This window comes from Coregonus clupeaformis, chromosome 23 (genome assembly GCF_020615455.1).
Source record: "Coregonus clupeaformis isolate EN_2021a chromosome 23, ASM2061545v1, whole genome shotgun sequence".
In the NCBI taxonomy this organism is placed as follows: Eukaryota; Metazoa; Chordata; class Actinopteri; order Salmoniformes; family Salmonidae; genus Coregonus; species Coregonus clupeaformis.
Window position 1 is genome coordinate 40,130,270 of NC_059214.1, and position 10,451 is coordinate 40,140,720.

Below are 10,451 nucleotides of genomic sequence, written 5' to 3' on the forward strand. Positions count from 1 at the left end.
ATGATTGCTGTCTCAAAAGCTTTTGTGTGACGTATGTTGTTTTACTAGTGTGGTGGTGATTGGGAAAGCATCTGATTGTTGATTGCAAGTTTCCATGAGGGAACACAAGAACACCAAATATTCCTCCACAACGAATGTCATTTAAATAAAAAAACGGAGGAATGATAGTCACACACACAAAACACACACAAGGGTGTCCATCATGTCTCTGGGTTGGCTGTAGTTGGTCCCTCAGTCCAGATGAAAGTGCTGGCAAATCGATACAATGGCTTATTAACGGTATAAATCCAGCCCACCTGTCTGTGACGCTCGTCTCTAAAATGAACTGAAGAGTCCTTTCCAATATGGTTGATATAACATACAATCACCGCTCAGGGGACCTATAACAAAGACAAACATACAGTAAGGACCCTTTCTAAATGCAATAATCAATGAGTTGAGCTGAAGTGTAACTGCAAAAGCTCTTGTTTTTCATTTGAAGTTCCATCATAGAGCGCAGTGACTATAGGATTTCATAAGCGTTCACAACAATGTTTTATGCAACCGTAACTACTAATTAACACAAACTGAACTAACACAGAATGGAGATGTTATATATGATTGTTTCACATGTTCGAGGGTGGGGTCTGGGTCTCCTCCTTGAGTGTTCTGCGCTATTTTCCATCCATGGTCCACTGGACAGGTACTGCTTATCCACAGACTCTCTGGAATATTGTTTCCAGATTAATCCAGGAGAAACTCGACCCACCGACCCACACATTCAGCTTTCATGCTTACACAGGGAAACCGGGCCCCAGCAGTCACAGTAAGTCTCTGTAGTCAATCTAATGAAAAATTCACATTTATCAGTAAATGTACACAACACTGATAAATTGATGTAGCTTCAGTTAGGTGAGATTAGATGAGACAAATGAGATGATAATAAATGGAGACATTTCAACTCTGTGTCACTTCCTCAAGATCACAGAGTTAAAAGCTTGTTTACACACAAACAGTTAGGCCCTACATAATACATTTATTTGGTAACCTACTTCATGGTTTAGACTGACTGAACAATTGCATCATCAGGTCATCCAACAATAATTTCCTTTAATCAAGGGCACTGGGAAAAAATTGGACACCAATTGTATAACTTCCATTTTGATTTTATATTAAGTGACATCCTGTTTTTGATGAATTTCTTTTATTTAGTTTCCTATCTAAATGTATCTAAAAACCATTATCAAAATTGACTTACACAAGTTGTTATTGTCCGACAGGCGAGAGAGAGGGCACTTGCGCACTAAGACTCAGATGATGATCAAGGAGACCAGTGGGACGTTGATTGGTCACCTCTGCGTAGGAGATGATGCTTCTCCCATCAAAGTTATAGCCTATATAATTCTCTCGGTTGAGAAAGTCATTAGTGTTCAGTTCTGGGATCTGACGTTGCGATATAACAAGACTTACTCCTGCAGCACCAAATCACACACAGAGAAGCTATACCACAGAGAAGCTATACCCTCACCAAAGCGCATGAGAATCTGATAGCTCGAGATGAGCGCAACTTATCTACGACAACTTTGCCTCCTTCATTTGGTCTGGTGCCTTGGATATTGGAAGGTGACAGGTGAGAGAATATTATTTATATAATTTAAGTTAACATCAATATTTCAATATAACTTAGTTTAAACTAATCATATAATTGTAAGTCTTCTAAAAATGGTTCTCAACATTCAATTGACTTCTCTGTTGATTTAGCTATTAATTGATATTGTTGATAATAGTTGACAATTACATGCATTTTGTTAATGTAGATTAATAACATTATAAATATATATATATATACTTTGTAAACTGACAATTTTTATCTATCTTTAGAGGCTTATCCCAGCAAAGAGTGTGAACATGGAATTGCTTTGATGAAGGTATGGGACAAAGGCTGCATTTACACAGGCAGCCCGATTCAGATTTTTTCCCCTCTAACTGGTCTTTTAAACCAATCAGATCAGCTGAGAAAAAGATCTGATGTGAAAAGATCGAATGTGCCAATAAAAGGCAGTTGTGAAATTAGTTTTTAAAACAAATAGGTTATTGTGAAATTAGTTTTCAAACAAATAATTATAAATCGATTACCATTACATTCCCTTATTTGATACCAGAGTCAAAGGCTGTGTCAACATTTTGAAGGTGTACTAGACATAAAACAATCAATATGTGCCTTGAATGTGTATCACTCTGACTGCATTTAGACAGGCAGACCAATTAAGATCTTTTTTTCACTAATTGGTATTTTGATCAATCAACTCTGAAAAAGATGTGAAAAGATCTGTGATTGGTCAAAAGACCAATTAGTGGAAAAACATCAGAAATGGGCCTCCATGTCTATAAGCAGCCTTAAAGGCCACGCATTGTCAATCCGACGTCTGCATTGGCCGTGAAGCATTTATGGTGATACAGCCTCTACAGAAGTCAGGGCATTCATTATTTTTGCGCTTCGCGAAGCAGCGCAGAGCTGTTGAGTAGAGCTGTGAAGGAAGTTGTCAAGGAAGTGAGTTTGTGTTTATACAGGACCTCCCGCCCCCACCTACCGTCAACCAATCATGTCAATTTCGGAGCTATACGGAGCACACTGCATTGTTATAACATTTGGGAGGCGCACGGCCATGCGGTACGGATCTCAATTTGGCTATGTAATTGCGTCACACCCTCCATACGGAGCCTCCGACAACATTTTCGGATCAAGCTTAGGTTGGCTTTTAGTCTGTATCTTTGGCTGTCTTTACACAGGCAGTCCAATTCTGACCTTTTGCCACTAATTGGTCTTTTGACCAATCAGATCAGATATTTTTGCTAATATTTATTTTGTCAATAATTAGGCAAAAAATCAGAATTGGGCTACCTGTGTAAACACAGCCTCTGTGTGTCAGTCTCTCACCATTTAAACATCATGGGCTGCGTTTACACTGGCAGCCCAATTCTGTTATTTTGCCCAATTGGTCAAAATATAATTTATTTGCAAAAGATTAGAATTGGTCTTCCCCTTTGTAAATGCAGCCTCAGTCCTCTACTGCATTCATCAGAGAGTTCTGGTCACAAAAGGCATTAATGTTATCTGTTTTATTTGCACACCTCTGGAAAAATCCAATCTGTGACTGAATAGGTGGTCTGCAGGTAATTACATCCAAATTAAATGGTTTACTTGTGGTGGCTGGGGTAGGGTAGATGTGTTGAAGGGGTGGGGAACACAGAAGTGAGTCACACTGTAACTTGAATTAGACTGGTGGGGGATGAGAGGGACATGAGGGGCATAAGAACATTTATGACTTCAGCCTACTCTCATCAGCTGGACACACAGGTTACAGAGACATGATTATTACTTTGCAACAGGTATCGTATAGTACACAATGGATGTCATGTCCAACAGCTTTAAGGTTTTCTTGGGTTTAGTGATGTCTTACAGACTTGTTTTTGATCACTGACCATTGGTTTGTCTGCTGCAGGGTCCTGGGATCCAGACTGATGTGGGAGATATGATGTGGAGAGATCAGAATGAGGTAAGGCTAAGTAACTGCACAACTCAATCTTATCACAGATATTATATAATATCAGGATGCTTACTCTCCCCCTGTCCCTCTCCCCTCACAGCAGCAAGTTCAGAATGTATTCAAAAGAGTAAGTTCCTCAACAATATAAATGTTTTATTCCTACCCTATGCACATGTACATATAGACCTTATCCTTCAAAAAGGCAATACACTCTTTGGAACAGAGTGTTTACTTAGTATGTTCTCTTTTTGTCAGTTCCTGTTTCACTATTCAAAGGCTAACTCGGTAGGCTCTATACAGCATGCGGTAAGTAAAGGAAGACTCCTCAGTGTACAAATTGGTAACGTACAATGCATTCGGAAAGTATTCAGACCCCTTTACTTTTTCCACATTTTGTTACATTACAGCCTTATTCTAAAATTGATTATATTAATTTTTTTGCTCATCAATCTACACACAATACCCCATAATGACAAAGCGAAAACAGGTTTTTAGATTTTTTTGCAAATGTATATAAAAAAATATATATACATTATTTACATAAGTATTCAGACCCTTTACTATTAGACTCAAAATTGAGCTCAGGTGCATCCTGTTTCCATTGATCATCCTTGAGATGTTTCTACAACTTGATTGGAGTCCACCTGTGGTAAATTCAATTGATTGGACATGATTTGGAAAGGCACACACCTGTCTATATAAGGTCCCACAGAGCAAAAACCAAGCCATGAGGTCGAAGGAATTGTCTGTAGAGCTCCGAGACAGGATTGTGTAGAGGCAGAGATCTGGGGAAAGGTACCATTTCTCCAGCATTGAAAGTCCCCAAGAACACAGTGGCCTCCATCATTCTTAAATGGAAGAAGTTTGGAACCACCAAGACTCATCCTGGAGCTCCCCGCTTGGCCAAACTGAGCAATCGGGAGAGAAGGGCCTTGGTCAGGGAGGTGACCAAGAACCTGATAGTCACTCTGACAGAGCTCCAGAGTTCCTCTGTGGAGATGGGAGAACCTTCCAGAAGGACAACTATCTCTGCAGCACTCCACCAATCAGGCCTTTATGGTAGTGGCATGACGGAAGCCACTCCTCAGTAAAACTGAGTCTCCCGAGTGGCGCAGTGGTCTAAAGCTGTGCCACTAGAGATCCTGGTTCGAATCCAGGCTCTGTCGTAGCCGGCCGTGACCGGGAGACCCATGGGGCGGCGCACAATTGGCCCAGCGTCGTCCAGGGTAGGGGAGGGAATGGCCGGCAGGGATGTTGGTAGAGCATGGCGTTTGCAACGCCAGGGTTGTGGGTTCGATTCCCGCGGGGGGCCAGTATGAAAAAGAAAAAAAAAGATGTATGCACTCACTAACTGTAGGTCGCTCTGGATAAGAGCGTCTGCTAAATGACTAAAATGTAAATGTAAAAGGCACATAACAACCCGCTTGGAGTTTGCCAAAAGGCACCTAAAGGACTCTGACCATGAGAAACAAGATTCTCTGGTCTGATGAAATCAAGATTGAATTATTTGGCCTGAATGCCAAGCGTCACGTCTGGAGGAAACCTGGCACTATCCCTACGATGAAGCATGGTGGTGGCAGCATCATGCTGTGGGGATGTTTTTCAGCTGCAGGGACTGGGAGACTAGTCATGATCAAGGGAAAGATGAACGGTGCAAAGTACAGAGAGATCCTTGATGAAAACCTGCTCCAGAGCACTCAGGACCTCAGACTGGGGCGAAGGTTCACCTTCCAACAGGACAACAACCCTAAGCACACAGCCAAGACAACTTAGGAGTGGCTTCGGGACAAGTCTCTGAATGTCATTGAGTAGCCAGAGCCCGGACTTGAACCCGATCGATCATCTCTGAGAGACCTGGAAATAGCTGTGCAGCGATGTTCCCCATCCAACCTGACAGAGCTTGAGAGGATCTGCAGAGAAGAATGGGAGAAACTCACCAAATACAGGTGTGCCAAGCTTGTAGCGTCATTTCCAAGAAGACTCGAGGCTGTAATCGCTGCCAAAGGTGCTTCAACAAAGTACTGAATAAAGGGTCTGAATACTTATGTAAATGTAATATTTTTGTTTTTTATTTTTTATAAATTTGCAAACATTTCTAAAAACCTGTTTTTGCTTTGTCATTATGGGGTATTGTGTGTAGAATGATGAGGGGAAAAAACAATGTATTCAATTTTAGAATAAGACTAACGTAACGAAATGTGGAGGAAGTCAAGGGGTCTGAATACTTTCCGAATGCACTGTATCTTTAGATGATAATATTGCAACATTATGTAATTGCTTGATCTAATGTGATTGGTCTAACAGGCCTTTTCCCTCTCTAGTCCCATTCAGTGCACCCGTTGATGCGCCTGACACCAAAACTGAGGAGAAAGAAGCAGCTCCTGCTTTTGGTAAGAATCCTGTCCCTTTTCAACTCAAATGGTTAGCAGAGTCATGTCATTGAAGCTCAAGTTTAGGAAACTGAAAAAGCTCCTTTGAGACAGTGTTATTCCCTATCTTTCTATTAGCGATGCAGAGGACCACAGCCTGCCCACAGGGCAAAGACGTCAGTTCAACGTCTAGTTTTTATTTACATTTGGTGGCGTTATCAACTAAGGTGAAATCAACAAAACATTTCACTGGATTTAGGTTAAAAGTTGGGTGAAAAAAAGACCAAATTCCCTTACGTTGAGTACTTTGTGCAAATCCAATCAGTTTTCCCACATTGATTCAACGTCAAATTGTTTTGTTGAAATGACATGGAAACAACTTTGATTCAACCAGTTTTTGCCCAGTGGGTGTGGCCAGTCAGCAAGGCTCAATCAAGGTATAAATTCCATGTATTTTAGACATACAGTATATAGAACCTCAGGCCATATAGCATCCCCGGACTGGTGTTAGGACCATTACAACAACTACATCCTTTTAAAGCTAGGACAGAAAGGTAGACAAATCAAAGAATGTCACAAAAACTGTAACTGAGTCTTTCGTTCTTCCCTGTTACACAGAAGCTCCGGGATCTCCCTGAAGGTGTGATGTAAAAATCTGACTGTGGAATAACTGGAAGGCAGACACCAGCAAGCTGCATCCCCCTGAACATTGAGCACAAAATGGTGGACAGACAGAAGCAGCATTCTCTGGCAATGGACTTGATATTGAGAAATAAATGGAGATAAATGTGACTGCATTGCAGATTGTAGTGTCTTCCTGATTACTATTGGTGAATTTAAATGTTGTGATTTAAAATGAGGTGGCAGTTGCACAAATACAGGCATTAAGTACATTGCTATCTGTGAACAGTGAACATACACTAGAGTCAAATACACCAAAGGAGTCCTTTATGTGATGGTTACACAGATCACAGCGAACACTTTATTAAAAAACTGTCAACCGTGATTATGGCATGGGTGAATGGCTACTTACATTTAATTTAACAATTAGAATTGTATATATTTATATTGTCATATTATAAAACGCATATGCAAAATAAAAAATGACAATCTTCAACCAAAGGTTCTGTAGAAACACTGTTGAAGAGTCCGATCTGATTTAGGAGAATGATCACTTAACACGAGATCCTTCAACCGGGAAGGCATAGTACTCTGATGGAGCCTCTCTGCGGTAAGCCTAGGAAGAGGTGTGCATTTTAACGCATCACCACAGTAGAGAGCCATCCCCACTCCGTGATAGTGGAGCATTAGATTAATGTTATTTGGCAGTTAGGGGGCTAGTTCTCTTCTTCTGAGTCACTGTCTTTCCGTGTGGGGAGAGTGGATCGAATCGACGACATTAGCTTGTCTTCAATCTGCTTCTTGGGGTTTTCTTCCAGGTCTGTCTTGACAGCGCCAGATTCCGATAACCTCCACTCCAGCTCTGAGGATGATAGGATAAAGGATAGTTTAATATCTAAAAGGATTGACACCCATAAAATATTAACAAACAAAACTGAGGGTGTTATGTTAGGATGCTATTAGTTACATGAAATGAAATCTCTAACTTAGTATAAATAAACAAAAAGTCCTTCTTGAGAGTATAGCTAAGGAGATTGTCTATTACCTTCAACTTTGAGGTTCATGCCTCCGAAGACCAGAGGCCCGATGTACTGTGCTTTCATCTCTCCCTCGTGGTAGACAAAGATGGTGGGCAGGTTGCGGTCGGGGTAGTTGGGGATGCAGGTGGTGGAGATGGACTTGAGGAACTTGGTCTGGGGGAACTTCCTGGCCAGCTCTGATAGATGCTGGTTTATCAGGGTACACAGAGGTACTCTGGGAGGACAGCAGATTAGTGCAGGACATGTTAGCGAGAACAGATGTCACAATTAGTAAATTAGTTAAATCAGATACTTTGGCAGATAGGTCTATTCAGAGCACTGTGTAAAATCAGGCTTAGGCTAAATGAAAACCTTGTATCATGATTTTCAAATAAGGTCTTGGTTGTCAATGTTTTCATCAGATCTTGTCAAAAATCCAACATCACTTTTTGGGAGCATGAATCAGTGTGCTCAACTGCTATTGCAATCCTTAGAGAGAGAGAGGGTAGAGAATGGCAGAAGACTCACCCCTGTTTGTAGAGATGGAGCACGACCCAGATTCCCTCTCCAGCTTTGTTCACCTCCTTGATGTAGTCCTGCCCAGAGATCTCCACTACTTCACCGAAGCAATTCTTTATCTGGGTGGCTTTCCATTCCGCAAGCCTCTTCTGTCTAGTAAGAGGGAAATGCAGAGTGTGTAAAGAAAGGTAGGCTAATCAGAAAGACCCGTTTTAGGATACTGAAAAACACCTGCCCAATGGGGCAAACAATCACAGTACAGGCTCAACTTGCCCGATTGCTCAGCTCACATGCCCCAGGCAATAGGACAGCCGTTCATTCATATCAACCCCTGTTGTATGTACCATCTAAGTGATGCTTTAAAGAGATCACTGACCTGTACATCTCGATGGCGGCCTCGTCCTCTTCACTGAAGTCATCCTCGTTCTCATCCAGCTCGTCCAGAGTCATGCTCTCATAGGTTTTCACTGGTCACAAAACACCAGAGGCATCGCAATTCAGAAAAAGTACCATTTAAGCTATTAAAACAACTAACAGATGTTGCTCTTAAATGTTGGCCAAGAATCAGCCTTCCCAAACTATGTCCTGTTAGTTATGAATAACATATTTTTCCCCCCCTAGATCAGTTCAGTAGAAACTTAGTCCCATAGAGGTAGCCAACTATAACTAGCCATCTCTTACCAACAGATTCCTGCTGAAGAAGTATCTGCTTCTCTAGAGCTTCCTCCTCAACCTCATCCTGAGTTTTCTCCTTGGGAGGAAGGACCCCCTTCTTTCTCAGGATGTCATTCCACTCAGTATCTGCATTAGGGTCCTGAGAAATAAGAGATCGTGTTGGAGTTTTATTGTAACTTCACGGATTGCCATTCAGTACTACCACAGTTTTTTTTTTTTTTTAACCATCTATATAGCTGGCCTCTGGTATTACTGCTAGCGAACATTACCTAATGTTTAGCCATCTAGTTTGCTAACATTTAGCTCTCAAACTCTAGGCATTCTGCCTTCTCCCTACAGTTTTTAGTCATTAGCTTCGCCGCCGACTGGCTCATGTCAACTACAATCCCGACACTATGTTTTAACTTTTAGAAACGTAAATCATCACTGGCGATATGGCTTTCGAAACATTGCCCTTATCTTTCATCAGCGAGAAAAAAATCATTCAAATAAAAATTATTCACTTTTACTGTAGCAGTTTTGCACAGATCCATATAGCTAGCTATAGCTGCCTCCAGACGAAACTACACTTCCCGAGTTATGCTTACACACAGGTGGTCGAGCATGCTAGATCGCTAATTATCACAGGTGGTCGACCCTTGTCTTCCATAAACAAGCGCTGCAACATGGCCATGTGGGAACACTAACAAGGTGTGTATTCATGTAACCTTTAGTTTTTTGAAAATTACTTATTGCTGATATGAAACATAAGGTCTTTATGCTTCCAAAACCGTACCGCAAGCGACGCGTGTTAATGTTCAGATTGAGCGTTGGGGCTCTTAACAAAACGTCCCTGTACCTTCCTCCAATGATTTATGTATAATGGAACTGAGAGTCATGATCAAGGGCTAGATAACGTTATGTGCCAATCAAGGTGGCGTGCGAACAGATAATCCTATGACTCGAAACATCGGCTATGTCCTTTATTACTACGATCAGAAAGATGAGTTATAGCTAGAAAAATGTATATAAGTTTACAAACCTGCATTTTTTTAACCGTTCAAGACAGACGCTGAAAACACACCACTGCTCTTTCCCAGATACGGAAATAGAAGGACCTCACCCACATTTCTTCCGGAGTAAAACAAGATCTTTAATGTGACAAAACGTAAATACTTGTCAGATATCTCAAATATAAAAATATGTTAGAATCATTACAAAATAATGTTTTTTTCTGGGTACAAATCTATTCTATCAGCTGTTTTATATGTATTATTATTATAAAACTGGCTAGGGCAAGATATTCAAGGGACAATAATAAAGGTTGCACCAATATCCGGTTTGGGTCCTATATGTCCATATTAGGAGTGGGAACGCTACACTACATTCCATGTGTGGCAGCTGATTGAGACAACAGCTGCACCTGAAAATCACACTGCTGTGCTGTCAGTCTCTGGGTTGACCATAGATTTATGGGGATGGCATAGAGGTCCAAAACATCTCTGAACATTGTTGGCCTGTTTTTTGGTGTGTAGATGTGCTTCAATATAATATCCTTATACTGTATTTGTTTATTTTCAATGTAGTTATGAGTATAGAAAGTATAGGCTATGAATTTTTTTATAATATACTTAGGATAATTTTCTACTGTGCAAAGATATTTTGAAATCCTTTATTATGGGTATGGTCATAAATCTCTATGTCAGTATTGATCTTGTGACGCTCAATGACATTGCTGCTCT

The 10,451-nt window shown here is 40.9% G+C and overlaps 2 protein-coding genes across 3 annotated transcripts; one reads left to right on the forward strand and one right to left on the reverse strand.

The window, feature by feature from the left end:
* The first annotated feature begins 1,422 nt into the window (after positions 1–1,422).
* Positions 1,423–7,072, forward strand: LOC121536962 (neuromedin-U-like). Of its 2 annotated transcripts, XM_041844636.2 has the most exons (7): positions 1,423–1,609; positions 1,861–1,907; positions 3,483–3,536; positions 3,628–3,654; positions 3,783–3,833; positions 5,849–5,917; positions 6,515–7,072. In XM_041844636.2, exons 1-7 carry the CDS (start codon positions 1,537–1,539, stop codon positions 6,545–6,547), a joined length of 354 nt encoding a protein of 117 aa, XP_041700570.1. In that variant the 5' UTR covers positions 1,423–1,536; the 3' UTR covers positions 6,548–7,072. The 2 variants fall into 2 exon arrangements, with proteins under 2 accessions (XP_041700570.1, XP_041700569.1); XM_041844635.1 differs by lacking the exon at positions 6,515–7,072 and having other exon boundaries at positions 5,849–6,137.
* LOC121536961 (phosducin-like protein 3) lies at positions 6,828–9,856 on the reverse strand. Its single transcript, XM_041844633.1, has 6 exons — positions 9,752–9,856; positions 8,737–8,869; positions 8,432–8,522; positions 8,065–8,208; positions 7,563–7,771; positions 6,828–7,379 (listed from the first exon to the last, which is right to left on the reverse strand). Exons 1-6 carry the CDS (start codon positions 9,755–9,757, stop codon positions 7,234–7,236), a joined length of 729 nt encoding a protein of 242 aa, XP_041700567.1. The 5' UTR covers positions 9,758–9,856; the 3' UTR covers positions 6,828–7,233.
* Between the last annotated feature and the right edge of the window lie 595 nt (positions 9,857–10,451).